Source organism: Periplaneta americana, chromosome 1, assembly GCF_040183065.1.
Source record: "Periplaneta americana isolate PAMFEO1 chromosome 1, P.americana_PAMFEO1_priV1, whole genome shotgun sequence".
Taxonomy (NCBI): Eukaryota; Metazoa; Arthropoda; class Insecta; order Blattodea; family Blattidae; genus Periplaneta; species Periplaneta americana.
In genome coordinates, this window is record NC_091117.1 from 192432657 (window position 1) to 192451893 (window position 19237).

At 35.2% G+C, this 19237-nt stretch overlaps 1 protein-coding gene across 2 annotated transcripts; it reads left to right on the top strand.

Annotated features, from left to right (window-relative positions):
* Positions 1 to 7823: 7823 nt before the first annotated feature.
* LOC138705883 (UMP-CMP kinase 2, mitochondrial-like) lies at positions 7824 to 18710 on the top strand. Of its 2 annotated transcripts, none has more exons than XM_069834624.1 (6): positions 7824 to 8129; positions 9773 to 9853; positions 10826 to 10955; positions 15520 to 15721; positions 17211 to 17444; positions 18249 to 18710. In XM_069834624.1, exons 2-6 carry the CDS (start codon positions 9776 to 9778, stop codon positions 18367 to 18369), a joined length of 765 nt encoding a protein of 254 aa, XP_069690725.1. In that variant the 5' UTR covers positions 7824 to 8129; positions 9773 to 9775; the 3' UTR covers positions 18370 to 18710. The 2 variants fall into 2 exon arrangements, with proteins under 2 accessions (XP_069690725.1, XP_069690716.1); XM_069834615.1 differs by lacking the exon at positions 7824 to 8129 and adding an exon at positions 9189 to 9610.
* The last annotated feature ends 527 nt before the right edge of the window (positions 18711 to 19237 follow it).

Consider the following 19237-nt stretch of genomic DNA (forward strand, 5'->3'; position numbering starts at 1 on the left):
AATGTATATGGGAAGTGACATTCATTGGAGCTAAATGCCATATGTTATATTATTCTCTATTATTGTAATGTTATTCTTTATTACTCTACAGAGGAAGTTTCATCAAAATTGTTGGCCATTTTTAACCAGAGATGTTTTTCTGGGACTACACAGATATCTGAAAGCTAAATAAAATATTGGGAAGGAGGGGGAATGGTATATTAGCCTATCATTTCACATGCAGGTTGTGACAGCTTGATAATAATCCGTGGTGCTACAGTGCTGAAGGGACAAGACCGACCAACCGGCTGCTGGCATCACGGCCACATGCCGAAGCAGAGGTGGACGATCATCCAACCAGAATGGAGGTATCGTGTGGTTAGCATGAGCAGCCCCCCCCCCCCCCCAGCCATTATAGCTTGTTTGCGTATCCGGATTTCGCTACCTATCGTAGCTCCCCAAGTGCATCACGATGCTGGGTGGGCACTGGTCCCATACACTGGCCGAAATTTTATGAGAAAATTTCTTCTCCCATGAGGACTTGAACCAGCATGCATTCGTAACATGAGTCCTAGGCAGGATGCCTTAGACCATGATGCCACGGCGTGGTACATGTGACAACTTGACAAGATACTGAAAATCTGTAGGAAGAACAAGACTGGATTAACAATATTAAGTACCTATTAAGAGAACAGGCTTATAATACACTCTATATCTCCAAATAGAACCAGTTTAATCACAATTAAAATTTGGACTTTGCAATCCCTTATTTTCTGTAAAATACTGGACTGGGTTGTTCATAGTTCGTAATTGAGGTTTTATCACATTCTGGTTCTTTTTCTCTTTATACTTGAGTTTGAAAAGAGTTCCGATTTTATATATATATATATATATATATATATAATATATTTTTTTTTAATTTTGTGTGGTACAGTTTCTCTTTTGTGGCCGTGAAAAAAGAAAAGTTTTACAGAGGAAATGTGTGTTTCCAGGATTCCCGAAGCTATTTTAATGATGTGTTTCGGATGGAATCTTTGATGATGACAATTCAAACATTAATTGCCAGAATGATCTAACTCGTTACTATTTTAAATAGTTTAAATTTTGTTGCAATATACATAAAAATTAATTTTGTTACCTAATCCAGCATTGTTTGATACAGGAACACTGCTTGTCTGATAATAAAGAATGAAGATTATTCCAAAGATAACGAAAGGAAAATCGACAAAGGTTACCAAAGTAGTGGTGGAAGATTACAGTCCATGAGGATTTACTTGTCTAGTCCCTTTTAGAAAGAGAGAGAGTGCTCACCATCTCTCTCTACCCTCATTTATGATGGTCGACACTCCTTCAAACGACCACGAGTTACCAGTGGCGGCATTCTCTTCCTCTTCAAATTCTGACTCCACTCCGCCAGAAAGTTCGTCCGTGTCCGTGTCGTCCAAATTGATTACGAACCAATACTAAATTTCCATATACAAGTCCATCCTTCTCCCAATAAAATTTTTCAACTTTTCTACGTGTTCACAGGCCTTCCTCCAATTTTCTTCCGTCACTTTTGCAAGAGCGCTCATTTTTAACTTGTTCCATATTAATTCATCGCGCTTAAGTCACTATAGTAGGGGGTGCTTTGTCGCAATTTGGCCGATTTTATATGTTTTGAAATTGCCTTTTTTTCTTTTTATAAGTCCATAGAATACAGGTTTCGTGGATCGTAAATCAAATTCAACGTTACTGTTACGGAGGCAGGACTGCATTTCAGATTTCGGTGTTGATGAAATCTGTGCCTTATTGAGTTCTGTTGAATGATAGGGGGCATTGTCTATAATAATACTATTGGGAGGAATGTTTGGTAATAATTGATTAATGAATCAGTTCTTAAATACAGTACTGTCCATCTCTTCGTGACAGTCTTTAGTTGACTTAGATTTGAAAGTTAGAAGCGCGTTGGGAACGAAACATATTGAACATGTGGCATGTAAAATAATAAACCGCTGACCTTTTCCTATTGGGGTTTGAAGTGGGAAATCAATTTCGTGGTCATCGCTTTTCCAAACTTTGCTTCTCGTATGGTTCACATTAACCCAAGTTTCGTCTAGACAAATAATGGTGCGTTCAGTGGCGCGTAATTTCTTCATTTTTCTTAAGAATTTAAATCTTTTTAAAATAACATCTGATTTTCCATTAAAAATTTTCTGGTTTGAGTATTTCTGACTTAACTAAATTTAATTTTCTTTTAGAATATCTTTCAAACTCTTTATGCTCCCAATAAGTTTTCCTTAACGCGCCATTTAAATTTTTCAAACTAGGCAAAAAAATCAGTCTGATATAAAGAATAAATTACTCTTCTTACGGCGACAATTGCAATTTTTTAGGAGTCCTGTTCAGGCCTTTCTTTCCTGCAGTTCGCAGCACACTTCCACTTCCGCTTTCTAGCGCTTCCTTTTGTTTTTTTTTTTTTTTGTGTTTTTTTTTTTTTAATCCTGTTACCACGAGATGATATACCTGTCGCTGCAGCAGTTCTTTCGATAAAACTCGGCATAGATATTGTTTGTTTTCCGCATTTCAGTGCCTCATATTCTTCAGTAAATAATTTATGTGCATTAATAACCATGTTCATACCGACTTCAAGGTTTTCCCGTGTTTTCCCATAGGATATTGCCTACCATTATTATTAAAAACAAAAGCACAACACTAATTACAATATTTAAGGTAACAGTGAAACCATGTTTCTCCGAAAACATTTTAATTTATGAATTATATTAAATTGGTACAACAAGATACAAACTCGCTTCACTATTCACAAAGTACTACTAACTAATGAACTCTAACAACCCGAGACGCCACTGAGAGATCCACTAATTGGGTTTGCAAAAGTGTGAAGGGAGATGAGAGGAAAGGGAATTCCAAGAATTGTACAAAAGGAAACCTTTTGCCAGTTACATCTGGTGACAGTCGGTAGACAAGGACAGTAGAAATCACGCCAACTTAATCCTCATGCACTGTAGAATGGTATGGAAAAAACGTACAAAATTAAGATAATTAATTTTACTTATTTCGCAGTAAGTTTTTTTTTTTTTTTTTTTTTTTTTTTTTTTTTTTTTTTTTTTTTTTATACACGTGAATCCAGTGAAATTCATACCATAATATATAAGTGGTAAGATAATATAATTTTTAACATCCCCTTCCCTCATAAAGTTCCCGAAATTTTTCCAGATATAAATTTTCGACATAGATGCTCTGGCTCAGCTTTCTTACATTACCCTGTTACATGAGTGAGGTTACTCAACTCTACTCGCACTGCAAAAGGACACTGAACCTTTCAGTGTACAGACTCACAACTTGTAGCATTTCTTCCAGTGGTCTTGGCTTAACCTTGAAATGTACAATGGCCCCTACACCCAGTGGCGTATACTGGTTAAAGGGTTTGGGCTACCGCTGACCCTATTATTACACAAAATATATCTAACAATTACTTTAATTTTAATTACTATGGTAAAACTAATAATACAAAATTATTACATTATGTTATATTATAAACTTTTTCTTTTGTAATTTCCTTGGGCTACCGCCGGTAGCCCGCAAAATACGCCCCTGCCTACACCTCTTCCATGTATTTTGAATCCCTGTCATGACGACATGGCTCATCTTCAGGTTACAGACAGAAGGGACAGCCTCTAGATATGGAGGGTAGCTGCAGGGGCATATTTTGCGGGCTACCGGCAGTAGCCCAAGGAAATTACAAAAGAAAAAGTTTATAATATAACATAATGTAATAATTTTGTATTATTAGTTTTACCATAGTAATTAAAATTAAAGTAATTGTTAGATATATTTTGTGTAATAATAGGGTCAGCGGTAGCCCAAACCCTTTAACCAGTATACGCCACTGGGTAGCTGTGAATATATTGAATAAGCAGTCGTGGACAGCCAATAAGGGGTGCTTCTCCAGTGTGGGCATTGGGCGAAGGGCTAACAACCCATCACAGTAAAAAAAAAAAAAAAAAAAAAAAAACTTTATGAAACCCCCAACATAAACCTCAGAATGGGACTGATTCTATGGCACAACCACAGCAAAGGAATAAAGTTACGAGATTTAGTACTTGGAATGTCACGAGTCTTTATAGAACAAGAGGGTAACATTGATAATAAAAGAACTAGCTAGATTTAGAATAGACTTTGTGGGAGTATAGGAGGTTAGATGAGATGGGAATGGCATGTGACAAATTTAGGAAATTACTAACTTGTGCTATGGCGAAGGAAACAATAATCACCAATTAGGAACAGGATTCTTTATTCATAAAAGAAGTAAATCAGCGGTAAAAAAAGGTCGAATTTATCAGTGACAGGTTGTCATATTTATTACTTAAGGGTAGATTGTGCGATATAGTTATAAATGCTCACGCCCCTACAGAGAAGAAAGACGGCCATATAAAGTAGAGCTTCTATGAGGAATTGGAACACACTTTTGATCAGTTATCTAGATGTCACATGAAAATTTTATTGAGGGATTTTAATGCTAAAGTAGGACGGGAAGATATTTTTTCTGGAAAAAAAAGCTACATGCTACCAAGCTGACAATATTTAACGGATGTTTCATTATGTTCTTTCATAATAGTAATAATAATAATAATAATAAGTGGCACTACAGCTCGTGGAGGGCCTAGACCAACCAGCTGGTTGCTGGCCTCACGTCCACATGCCGAAGCAGAGGTGGACGATCATCCAACCAGAATGGAGGTATCGTGTGGTTAGCATGATGATCCCCCCAGCTGTTATAGCTGGCTTTCGCTACCTATCGTAGCTCCCCAAGTGCATCACGATGCTGGGTGGGCACCAGTCCCATACACTGGCCGAAATTTCTTCCCCCATGAGGATTCGAACCAGCGCGCACTCCGTAACGCGAGTTCTAAGCAGGATGCCTTAGACCACGGCGCGGGACTGTTCATTAATAACTAAAAAACTAAAGATTTTCGGATATATGTTTACTGAACTTTTCTTTCTTGTTTTGGTGTGAGGAACATCCACCCAAGGTTTGTATTTCTGAAACATTCTGTAGTTTTTCCAACTGATTCACATTTCCGTGACTTCTAACTTCTAACCGATTCTATTGCTTTCCAATTTTGCCAACTTTAATTTCCATATAATAACACGTCAGATCAATCTGTTGATAAAATGTTTTCCTTATTCGAAACTCAATACGGTATTTTCTCGAATACTCCGTGCACTTTTTCTTTTTCGAAATATGCAAGTAAAAAATAGGTATACGCGGCTTATTCGAAATTAAGTTGACAATATTGCCCCATTTACTTTCCGCGCAATTCCTACGTTGGTGACGCAATCTTCCCGCGCGGGTATTTCAAATTCTTAACATTGTTCAATGGCGTTTGCATTAGCAGTAACATGTGGCAGAATGAAGTTGAAGTGTGATACGTGTATAGTTTGTGGGTTTTATATTTTTAATGGATTTGTGATGCATGGGCACGCATATCGCTCTCTCTTATCAAACAGTGCAGCATCTCCAATCTCTATACGGGACAGACGATTGTGATGAAGTGAGAATGAAGACATGCCCTGGCGACGACGATGATGGTGATCAAAACAGCGCAGAATGTAGAAGTTAATAATGATGGCAGGTATTTATTATAAATCACGTAGTATCATACAAAATAAAGGTAGTTAATTTACTCACGCGTGTTATTAATATTGCAGGATATCTTGTAAACGGTCGATTAAGCAAGATAGCTTATATGCATGCAGTTCTTACGCATTAGGGTGGGTTTGAAATGTGTCCTGTACCAGGATAAAATGTATTGTTATTATAACAACTGTATTTGTGTTTGTTTTTAACATATCGTGAATACATTGAATTTGTTGAAAGTTTTATTTTTTGTGTTTTCTTTTCTCCCTCCCCCCACCTTTCAAAAGTTAGGTGCGCGGGGTAATTAGAGAAAATACGGTATTATTACTTTTTTTTATCAATGAAGGCTTCTTTGGCTAAAACAACTCTCTTAATTTCGACTGTTTTTATTTGTATTTGTTATGAAATTGTCAAGGTTCATAATCAATAGACTTTTTCTGTATTTATATTCCTAGTTTTGGATATCCGCAGAAAGAGTCGGTATCTTATTCATCACTAATAATTTGGGCTTAACATTTTTTTTAACTTATTAAAACCATTTAAATATTGATTTTAAAAAGCTATAGATTTAAAATTGAAAGCAATGCACTAACTTTTACTTGGTATTGAGAGTCAAAACTCGGCGGATCTTTTTGTACTTTTAAATGGATAATTGACAACTAAACACAATACATTTCTTTCTGCCCAATATGACTTATACTGTTTCATAATATTAGCTAATGCAAATCTCTAAAATAAATATACAATTCCATACCATTTCCTCATTATCGAAACTTGAAACATAAGTAAGTTAAACAGAATGATGCTAAATTTTTAATTAATAGGTAACAAATTAAAATATGAATAGTGTCTCTTTGTATTTATCAATAAGACAAGTGACAAATAATGAAAATGGGAAAGTTATGAGATACATATAACTGTATTTAAATTAAGATTGAATTGGGTTGGAAGTGTTCTCAGTTAAGTAATATACTATGTGCTTAATAACCATTGTACATATTAAGGAGCTCGGCAGCTCTTAAGACTTATAAACAGCTTAAGCCAGGTGATCCTGATCAACAGAGTAGGTATTGTAAATGGATTTTGCAGTCCGTTCACACGTATAAAAATTCACACATCCTCTTTTTTTATGCAGTTTTCCGTAAGTTAATATTTTTCAACCAAGCAACCAAGTATTTATTTATGCTACGAACTTATGCAACAATCCAATATTTACATGAAATTTTTACATTGTTTTCTGCAGCCTGTGTTTTACAAAGTAGTTTTAATATCAGAGTTTTAATATTTTTGTGTTTCACTAAGAGTGAAATATTTAACTAAATTTTGCTTTAGAATCTATAATATATTGTACATTACTTGATAACTTAGAAAAATAGAAAGTATATGAGTGAAGATTGTAGCAAATAATGTGCACGTGATGTTTGAGGTACATTTAGCAAAGTGGGAGAACAGATTATCAGTTAGGACCTTCCTTTTGCACTTGATAAGAAACTATTTAGCTGTCTTTTATGCCTCTGAATACAGAACGATTTGTTGCATAACCATGGAAATTTTATTTCATTCTGAACACTAAAAGCCTAGAAATATTGAACTAAACTTTTTTATGAAAATTTTTAATCGCGCAGGCTTCACTACCCCATCCCCTTAAAAACAATATTAAGAGTACTATTTATTATGACATTTAAGTATATAGATTCGATATGTGTCAGAGGAAGAATTGTTTGTATGCATGTGTAGTCTGACTAGTGTAATATGTAGCTGTAATAGTTGGCGATGTATGCAATGGAGGGGAAAAGGAACTGGTCACCTACCACATTTTCTCCTGGCTTAGTTGCCTCATAAGTGGTGTCTTTCGACAGTTGACTAAACATACATATATCGTATTCCATACTACGTGCTGCAATATTGTACTTCGTAACAGATTCTAATGATTTCTATTTGCCTATTTAGACTTCAAAATTCGCTCCAGCACAAATTTCAGATGTCCGTAATTGAAAAAAATGGTAGTGTTGGCAATACTGCTAGAATGTCAACGATGCGGCCATCTGCGACTCTGGTGGTAGTGATAAGAACTACGTCGAAGAGTTCATAGATGATACGGATGATCCCACAGTATAGAGAACATATGTGATGCAATGTATGCGATGTGACTACATCCTTTGCAATCGATTGTGTTTGTCCTTGTTTCTACATGTTCAACACTGTACCGAAATAAATTACCGATTACTTTTAGTGTTAATTCACAAAATTGTTATTTCGCGAAACTTGTATATTACCACGTTTCCATAGTATAACATTTCGAAGTCCAGAAGTGTTTTTGTTATGTATTTCCCAATATCAATTACTTTTTCCTTGATATAATTGTACGTATCTTCTGTTCATGCTAAGAGTATCGTATTTCAGAAGTTCTCCCGTGAATCCCGGGAACGGGAATTTACTAAAAATAGTTTAATCGCATCACGTGGCAGGTTTTTTTTTTTATTGTGGTTCGTGTTTGACGTGTATGTAAGTAAGTGGTACTGAATTTAATTTATTTATCGTTGAAGCTATTTTATCAGACATTTTAAGTGCTGGTGCTTTATGTAATTAAAAACTGAAGATCTGAATTATATCATATAATATACGTTTCGTTTATGTTAATTAAGCAATCAAGTATCAAGATGATTTGACTTAAAAGCCGAATGGAACTTCGTAAATAGTGCGGTTCACTTTCAAATGTGTTGGGCATAGGTTGATAACGTCTGTACTGTATATTGTTGCTACCATAGTAACATACATTGTTAATATAAATAGTGTAAATTGTTAATTGCCATCTTGATCCATTACAACATTTTGTGGTTCCAAGGCAAAAATGATTTTTGCGATAGGTTGTGCATCCTGATGGTGTTTTTATTGTGGCAAAATATGACATAAGTAGGTATCGCGGACAAGGTAGAGTATCCACCGGCCACTGAACGAACGAATATGTTGCACAATTTTATCACTACCAATGTGGCGCTATAATCCAATTTTCAACACTTTTATCACAGCCACAACGCATTTCAATTTTACTGCACTATATATATGGGATATTACTGCTTTAACACATTGATTAATGCACAAAACACACTTTTAACGAACTTAATGTAATTATATAATTACAGGGGCGACCGCAAGGGTGGGGTGGGGGTTACAAGTTCAGTATGATATAGGCCTTAGTCTTTAACTTCCTAGAAGTAGAACAGCTTCGTAAAGAAAAGTACTTTGAAGTTTGTGGAGTCACTCTTATCTCTTAAAAATAACACAGTAGTGCTTTGTGCATACAGACCAACATCAGGGAACTAAATTACCCTTTTAGTAAGAGTAGAAAGGATACCAATCAAAGGTTTTAGCACCAACTCGGAAATAATTTTATGTGGAGACATTAATGTAAATTATTTGATAGAAAATAACTACTAAAAGAAATTATCCTCATTATTTCAATCTTTTACACCCTACAGTAGATTTCCTACTAGACTTAGGATTGGATCATCAATTGATAATATTTCGTTTTTCAAAGTATTTCCCCAATAAAAAGCATATGGGCCAGGTCAGGGGAACGTGCTGGCCACAAATCACGACTTATTCTGTCTCCAAGTACAAATAGGCCTATCAGTACAATTTCCGAGATGGGCAATTGCCGAATCTTTACGGAATTATAAGCTACAAATAATTGTTATCACGTAATGTTCAGTAAGTAGTTGCGGGGAAAACTCTTTATTAAACGAATATGTTACATATGAATTTATGAGAATATCGAACCATATTGTACCACGATCATTATCAGATCTGATGATAAAAATACCGAGACATATCAATTTAAAAAACTGACAATACCAATACCTTCCCTGGCACAGAATTGTTGGACTATGTTAAAGTAATTCACGCGGAACTACCAGAAGTTTATTTGAACATTGATAGGAGTTGCAACAGTGCAGTATGAGAACTCTATTCTGGTCTTATGGTCAGAAGGTAAATACTGGCTTTGCATTTATGACAAATGTGTTATTTGTACACTTAGAACCAATTCCAGACTATAGATATGTAAGTTTTATATAAGATCTGTGAACTAGTAATACATTTTATCATTTACTTCATTACATGTTGATGACTATAATGTGCTATGTTGTTCAGGTTATGACAGAAACCTGTCGTGGCTTCAGTTCTGTGTACCATTCACTGGATGCGATCCTGGCATATCTGAAGAATGGCGAGGTAACATATCGAAATTTAAATTTTAATACCTAATTTCAGTACTGTAGATTAAGATAGCGTTAAGTTCTGTTTATTGCAGAAGTTTGAAATGACTATACAACTTACCCAATAACTTAGCGTTTTCTCAATTATAATTCCGTTTGTATCTCTTAATGCACATTTAGAGTATACAGATCTCGATTTAGTTGTGCCTAAGCAACAGTATTGTACCAAAGCAATCAATATTACTGCTTGTGTTATTTGTAGTCGTTGTTCAAAATTTCAGATATGTATTGAACATTTCAGCACTTACTTCTAACAGGATGGTGTACCATGCTAAAGGACACCAAATTCTGATGATAACTAGGGAATAATACATTTTTTTCTTGAAGATAAATTTACCGTATGTGGGAATTTACTTTGATCAATCTTCTTAATGTATCCAGCTGTTTGCTGACAACATAAAGTCCACTAAAGTCCACTGTAGTCTATTCAGTTGTTGTTTTTCACGAGAAATGAGGGGTTTTGATTGGTGTTCATTATAGATGCCTGTTGCTAGTAGCCAGAGGTGGGGTGTAGTCATTTTTATTATGGTAACAACACCTCCACCCCCTCTATCTTCACGAAACAGATTACAAATTTTGTAGTCAGCAAATTTGTAAAATTTTAAAATATCTGCAATCTGAAAAGATTCTTGTATGCATATTATAGAAGGCTTTTTGTCCTGAACTTCTGCTTTAATAAATCCATTTTTTTTCTTAAAGACCTAGAGTTCCATTGTAAAATTTTTAGAGTGTCTATATCTTTTTCGTTAATGTTGCCTTTTCGTTTTAATTCTCGGTCTTTAAATTACTACCCAATGAGACATGGAATTTATTCTTTTTAGCCTCATTTTTTATATTGCAGAGAATGGATTTTGCTTCTGCATTGGACCGACACCATACTTCAATCCTTTTGGTATTGAATTTACTTTGGCATGACATTGTGTTGCAGTTTGCCCAGATGCCTGAAGTTCAGAAATTGTTGGCGATATTCAGTGACAACTACCCAGAGAGGAGTGGACTTGATAGTGACGTGCTCCACTCTCACCCATTCATTGTGTTTGAGGGACTTGACGGAGCTGGTAATTCTTTCTGAGATCTCAGAACCATTCTAGATGCCACTTTTCTAACAGTCATGAAAATCAGGTAGTTGGTGGCAGTCGGGAGGGGTGAGAGAAGGTGGTGTGATAGGTATAATTATTTGATTTTCATTTATCTAGCAGAGTTTACACTAAGGCCATATTTTGACTTTTTTCGATTATTACTTATATACAAGCAATAATTTGTAGACAGTGGCAGTGGAACTGATACTTTTCTGTTGAATTAAATACTATTATAGTCACAATCATGCCATGGTATGAAAGAAAAATTTCACAACCTCGAGCGGGAATCGAACCTGCGACTTCCTGTTCTCCGGTCGCAGGTTCGATTCCCGCTCGTGGTTGTGAAATTTTTCTTTCATACCATGGCATGATTGTGACTATAATAGTATTTAATTCATTAATATGTCACATCAATGGACGTATATACGTCATCCAAACATCGTAAGATGAAGATTACTTTTCTGTTCCTCTAGTTTCAATTTACTTATTTTATTTAAAAACTAATACACCCCTGTATGTCTTTTTTATTTTAATTTTACAGTAATATAATCGTCAAAATTGATTCCAACTTCATTGTCATTAGCAGTGCTTTCTCAATTCACACAAGAGCAAATGATGATAGTCTTTCTTGTTTTTTGTATTGATCTGTTGTGCGTTTTTAATAGTTTAAGACGTGGAAATGAATGCTCTGCAGAATAGTAGCAATCAATATAATGCATTCAAAAATGTCAGACATAAACAGCTCACATTAATTCTTATAGTATTGCTCAACAGAGTGACGTATGTGAAAAATTATGGTACCGTACAGTATTAACATTCAACGTTTTCTTAACATCATTATAATTATAAATAATTGCATTTAATGTTTATATAAATTGGGTTAGTTTAGGTAGTGTAAAATACATACATACCTAACTGTTTTGCCCTAGGACTGGTCTTTCACTGCAAACCCAGCATTCTCCAGTCTTTCCTATTTACCGCCTTCCTCTTAGTCTTCACATATGATCCATATATCTTAATGTCGTCTATCATCTGATATCTTCTTCTGCCCCGAACTCTTCTCCTGTTCACCATTTCTTCCAGTGCATCTTTCAGTAGACAGTTTCTTCTCAGCCAGTGACCCAACCAATTACTTTTTCTCTTCCTGATCAGTTTCAGCATCATTCTTTCTTCATTAATATTAATATTGTTTGAAAGTTCTGTAGGAAGTCACATTCTTGTGTCAAAACTTTTTCATTCACGAGCTAGTTTTTTTGTTAATCATTGTGATCTAAGAATGTTGCTAGATAGCGTTTAGCATTAATTATCATGAAATGACTCTTTCAATCATATTCATCAGTTTATTGCATTCCTTTATACGTCATGGGATATATTAAACATTTCTTTGTTAATGCAGAATTTTTCCTATAACTAGTGCACCCCCAATTTATAACTTGTGATGGTCAGATCCGTGGTCCAGGTAACATAGAAGTTTTCTCTGGGAGCTACATTTCCCCTGTGGCATCTCAAAAATCTCCATCATCATCTCATCTCATCTCATCATGTGTGTAGCATAGACTAGCTTCCTATGGTGCACCCTGGGCAGTGAATTTGTAGGTAAATTGGTCTACACAACTGGCTTCATATGGGTGAATGACAAAAAACAAGAACCCACTATTAGCAATAGGCCTAATAATAATAATAATAATAATAATAATAATAATAATAATAATAATAATATATACTGTTTTTTTTAATAGAATAAGTAATAATTGTAGATGCTGGACTACCGGTACTTTAAGTTTGAACTGGGTTCATTCAAAATGTATTCTCTAGAACAGGAGTCGTCATCTCAGTGCACTATGGTGCAGCGACAGTTTTTGCTCGCTGCTCAGTTCTATCCCTTTGACATCAACTGTGCAGCAGGGGTTGGGGGGAAGGAATCAGGTGATGGCAGTGGCGTCCGTTCACTTGTTCAGCCCTTTTAATCAATCTTTAATAATTATAATAAATACGGAAGAAGCAGGTACTTAATTCATTTTAAGAGGAACTGTGTAATAAGTAAACCACTTTTCAGTTTAAGATAAGAAACAATATGTATTTTGCCGTTATGTATTGTATCGGTTTTGAAAGTAAATAGTTTTTTTTCTTAAATCAAAGTAATTGAGAACTTACAGACTTATAGGCTTAATGGATTTTCACTATTACGAAATATTAAACAAATCGAATCCATTAGTAATATTTAAATCCTGTCATCCTATTCCTTTGTTTAAGTGTTGTCAATAAAATAAAATAAATTATCCATTTTTTTATCTGACACTATATATCACAAAACCAATTATTTGTTATTTTGTATAACATATGAAACATATTGTCGTTTCTGTTACAAGACTGAAGTAGGCCTAAATTATTTTATTACAATGTAAATAACAAATGATAAAAATTATTTTCGCCGTTCATTAGCATTGGTTTTCCTGGATTTTTTAATTCGTTTTTCCCCTCACTAACTGGTTTATGTTAGGTGTCAATGCTCGTGTAGAACACAATCGAAGAAGGCATTGTAAATTATGGTCAGAAAGTTGGCTTCTCTGATGGTATGTGTTGGCTTGGCTTGACACACTGCACACTACTACCTCCTCAGCCAGCGTCTAGACACTCCGAACTAGTATGCAGGCCAGTTGATGATGGTTGCTCTAGAACTTCCACGAGCATAGACTATTACAATACCTGATGACTGATTTCTAAGATTTAATCATACACATAGATTTAATGTCAGGAGGTCCCTTCCTTTAACTCACAGAACCTACATTTGGGATGTCCATCGTAGAGTCCCAACCTTATGCATTTGTTTTGAAAGGTTGCAAACATCACAGTTGCCCTTCTAAGCCCAAAACCTGCTTAGAAGTGTTCTGTCAATCATAATCTTATTATGACTTCCTATTCTGGATGAAGGCAGTAACACTCGAGCTCTGTTGTTATTGGCAAATGCAGCCTTGTGAGTGTTGTAAAATTTCTGTATTGTGCAGTGGCGTATGCTGAACCTGGAGTTTGGGTGTTCTGTTAAAAATATATAGTTGGTCTATCTCGCACAATTATTATAGGCCTATGTGAAATATCGGGTCAACATTAACTGCCATTTTTAATATATAATTTAGTATTGTTTATATTTAATAACTAGGCGGCGAATGTTGATGACCTAAAAATCTACTTAAAATGATCATTAAAATGCCCTTAAACTAATGGAAAAATGACATAAAATTAAAAGAAAATGACATTTAAATATTATTCAAAGTACTCGCACCACAACTTCTTAAAAATTAATCACCTTGTTTCAATGACTGCCCTGCAAATGCCAGAGAAAGGAGGCAACTACAAATAACGTTACCGGTATTCAAAATTGCATTATTTATGATCAAACAATAAGCATGGCCAGCAAAATAATCTGTTTGAAGTTTCACAACCCGCTAACCATTCTACATTTTCATATTGTGAAATAGAAAAATGTCTAGTGTATTGTTCGCTTTTTGTTTTATACTGTTGCACTAAATGCGGAAGTGGCGGGGAAGGTCTACCCTTATTCACTATATGTAATTTCTCTTCTAGTGGGCGAGAAGAGAATGGCTTTTGCAAAAGATATTTTACAGTATACATTTCCAAGTGCTATTATCATTAAATAAATAATTTAAATTGTTCACCTGCGCTGGCACACAGCTATGAACCCTAGTAAAACCTAAACACAGTAAATTCACTCACACTAACAGTAAACATCACTCACACAAACAGTAAACACACACGTCAAACACAATATTTTGTAACGCTACAATTGACAAGTTGAGCTGCCTGTATACAGGACGACCTGTGAGCTTGAGAGAAGCGAGTATCCCCACCATGCCACCTTGCGTGCGCAGACAATTACAGCAGTAACTCTCAGCAGGGGATGTTCTTTTGTACGGACAGGACAACCAGACCAGACCTCATCCCACTTCATCAGGCAGAGCGTACATTATAAAAAGAAAGCCGTTCTGGGTATGTTGTGCACATTCAACCAGCAGGCATTTAAAATTTTTAAATCGTAATAAATTAAAATTAGTCTTGAACTATATACGTCAACTTCCAATGAGATTACCACGCATTTAAATTGTGATAAATTAAAATTATTATTGTTGAATTATATAAAACAACTTAAAATAAAAAATGAGATTACCGAATTTACAGAGTGTCCAGCGCACATCTTGAACACCCGCAATATACGCCCCTGGTATTGTGTAAAAGAACCTAAAATGGGTGAGAGAAGTCTGTATAGCCAGGGGCGTATTTTGCGGGCTACCAGGGCTACCGGCGGTAGCCCAAGGAAATTACAAAAGAAAAAGTTTATAATATAACATAATAATTTTGTATTATTAGTTTTACCATAGTAATTAAAATTAAAGTAATTGTTAGATATATTTTGTGTAATAATAGGGTCAGCGGTAGCCCAAACCCTTTAACCAGTATACGCCCCTGTGTATAGCAGAATAATTTTCCAGCTGCACTGAAAATGGGCACTGTGTGTGATTACTTAAAGGAAAGACTACGAACGTGAAGAAGCTGACAGAATTTCTTCAAGGCCAAACAGTGTCAACACCCCCTAACTGTATGCTTCCCCTAAGAGATCACTTCAACCAGCAGCCTGCAGCTCTGAAGCGTGCATACTATGGGTTGGGGAACTACATTGCTGGAAGACATGTGGAGACACTGCTAAACTCCCATGCTGTGATTATGGACCGGTGAGTGTTGGAATACAACTTTCCCCTTTAATCCACGTTCAGTATTTTATGTAGAGAAAATATAATAATTATGGGAAAGGCAGAGGGTTGAAGGGAGAGAGGATATATATCATTTTAAAATTTCAGAAGAAATACATGTTGTTACGACCTCTGAAAACTTGTGACATTTCAATAGTGTCTGTTATATAGTAATATCACACTAACTCTTATATTAAGTAGTGCTATATACCGATCAAAATATTTAATCCATTAACTATTTCAATTTAATCTATAGATTAATCGGGTTTTGTTCGAGTTGAAAAAAATCTTTTAATATACTGTAATACACAATTATTGTTAAATTAACTTGTGTTCGGTGATAAGCATAAATATTAAATTTGTATATGTGTATATATTGTATCGTTATATTACAAAACAACTATTTTAATTACTCACTAACATAATTATTATGAGGCTTATAATTTATTGTGTCATGATTTTAAACGTGTGTGCATTCACATGCTCCGAATTAAGTGCCGCTATACGTTTAGTAACAATGTTTCCTGCATCACTAAACACGAAAAAACTTTTTTTCTGTCAAGCACTTCTCCACAATCGTTCAATTTAAATCCAAACGTTTCACCGAGTTTACCTCTCAAATTCTCATATGACATAATGGAGTTTACACTTTTCACAGACCACAGAAAACTGATTTTTTTTTCTTTATCAAACTAAACACACAACCGTCATATACAAACTCAGTAAAGAAACTGCAAGCACCTGCAAAAATACAGCGGTCGAAATAGAAGACTGGCCCCTACTGTAATCGAATTACCCGATTTTAGAAAGAGAAAATGGTAGTTACGCTCTCACTTGCACACAGTGTAGACATGGCTATTTTAAAAGAGATGAGGGGGAACTTTCAATAGAGGTAGACTAGGTCACTGTCCTCATATTTCAATCTCTTTCTGAAGTGTTTGTGCAAAGATTTTCCCTACTCTATCTGGTTTACAGTTACTAAATAACAGTACCCTTGTACTTTTAAGTAAGCAATTTCCGAGAGAGGAATATTGTCGGAATTTTAGTATGAGTTTTTATTAACAAAATAATAATTAATATCAACTACAACCTATTAATTTTAATCGACTCGATTATTCGTTTAAATATTTTTGATTGATTAATCTTACAACAGAAATTGATTGATTAATCGATTAAATCCCACAACACTAATTATTATTATTGTTATTATTATTATTATTATTATTATTATTATAATATTCGTGTTGTATTGTATGGTATAATTTAGAAGATATACAGTATTAAATATAGTATTAAACTGTTATTAGCTGAGTTGTTATGTTAAGAAGCTGTTCATAGTAGGTACTAGTGAAATGATGTGTTATATTTGTATTTGATATGGGAATGACGTATTTGAATTCGCCATGTCCGGACAAGATTGATGAGAAATAAATAATAATAATAAAAAAGTAACACGTCAGTGAATCTGCAGGTTCTGGCACTCAACAGCAGCATATGCGATTGCCGAAGAAGTGAAGACTGGATGTCTGCAGCTGCCCCAGGAAGGCGACCCGTTATACAGATGGCCAAGTGACCTCGTGAAGCCAGATCTCGTGCTGTTTTTGGAGCTGGATGAGTCTGCTCGCAGCAGCCGGCACAGATGCCGCAACACTACCAACACCGAGGAAGAGCAGCAGCTGTTGTGGGACAACCTATACAGGGAGAGGTAAGTCTGATCCGCTATCATTAGAATCTCGAGTCATTATTATGTTCTCCATTAAATGTTATTTTCGCCTGTTTGAAGCTGGTCAAGGATGATTAAAGTTCTTAAGAAAAAAAGTAAAGCTAGGGATTCCGTCTTTTGCACTTAAAATAACTCTTCCTGAATGAGAAGACTGCAAGCAAAAACTGCTGGTCACTTCTGGGAATACCTATAATCCACTAGCATATTTAATAATAGTGGAAAAATGGTTAGGTTTCACCATTAGGGTATTAAGTGAGCATTCCATTCTTACTTCCTGTTCACAAGATGCTTTATGATCACTTGCCAAGAACAGCCAGGGATTTCTTTGTGAGGTCAGAAAATTGGAAGGCCTTTAAAAGCACTGGGCACCAAGCTGGTCATCACTATTATCCATCCATTGACTCACTAAGAAGCCATCATTAAAGAAAATCAGGTGTAGCCTAAATAGAGGGCGAAAAAGAAGAAGACTACCACCCAAAAAGTGTTTAATAGAAGCAAATTATTTCATCAACCTGTGTAATTATTATAATTATGACAGTCATATTTTTTGCAACATTTAATAGATGAGAAATAGAGTCCTCTCATTCAGGGACAGAGTTATTTTATATGCTTAAATATATGATATGAGACGTCTGACTTCCTTTCCATGGGTAGCCATGCTGAGGACTTCTATGGACCTTGTTGCCAACCAGATTTAACTTGTATACCTCACATCTAATGGCAAGCATGTTAACTATTAAACTACCGAAAGCAGGACTATAAAACAAAGCTGTATTTTGATTTCAGCACAATTGGAGCATACAGACGTATAGCAGGCGTACCTCTCATTGCAATCAACGCCAGTATGAATGAGAGTAAAGTGTTCGAGCAAGTGCAGCAGGCTATCCAACAGTTATTAACTTGTTAAGAAACTTGTATGGTTATGATCACGTCAGTACTAATAGGAGCAATACAAGGAGGGCACAAATTACAATTTAACATTGTTTCACTCAGAAATAACGTTACTGAAGTACATAGTTATGAAGTCAGGAAGTAATAGTGGTTGCGTATTTGAAAGGGTGTGCAGCATTTCCATTAATGTGAACAGCATGGCTACTTCAGTTTACTGATCCATTGAATGAGTTCTGTATGTCACATTACGAAAGAGTTACAAGCAACAAATCAGAATTAACATGTATTTATTTATAACTTATAATTGTTAAATTGAGTTTAAAAGAAAATTTAATAAAAACAATTTATTTAAGTTTATTTAGTTTAAATTCAATGAACCATTTTTCCTTTGGGGCTGAGGACAGTAAGTATGGCTGACATCCCTACTGTCGCTAATGCCAGTTATCTGTAAAGATGAGAGCCTTAACTTCCCGCCACCCTGTGGGTCTCCATGGCATGTAACTTTACTTTATGACCCATTAATATAATACCAAAAATTCATTTTGTTCTGTTCATGGCCATGAATGTGTGATATTTGTATAATACACATATCAGAACTGTCTAAAGAACAGACAAAATTCTATAGCAAATTCGGGATTCTTTTATTATAGGATATTGCTTAATTTTCGTAAAGATCAACAAATGATCCTGTCACAACATGGTTGACGTAAACCAATATGACAAGTAAATAAAACTATCTAAAAAGCAATAATTACGCACAATTTCACGATATCCCATTCTGAAAGAGAACCCATCCGCTCTTATTCAAAATAGGATATCTTACTTACTTACAAACAGCGTTTAAGGAACCTGCAGGTTCATTGGCGCCCTCACATAAGGGCCAT

Coding starts and splice junctions, on each gene's coding strand:
- LOC138705883 (XM_069834615.1), top strand. CDS start 9,578: ATGAGAACTCTATTCTGGTCTTATGGTCAGAAG. Junction 9,611..9,772: donor TCTGGTCTTATGGTCAGAAG/GTAAATACTGGC, acceptor TATGTTGTTCAG/GTTATGACAGAAACCTGTCG. Junction 9,854..10,825: donor CATATCTGAAGAATGGCGAG/GTAACATATCGA, acceptor ATTGTGTTGCAG/TTTGCCCAGATGCCTGAAGT.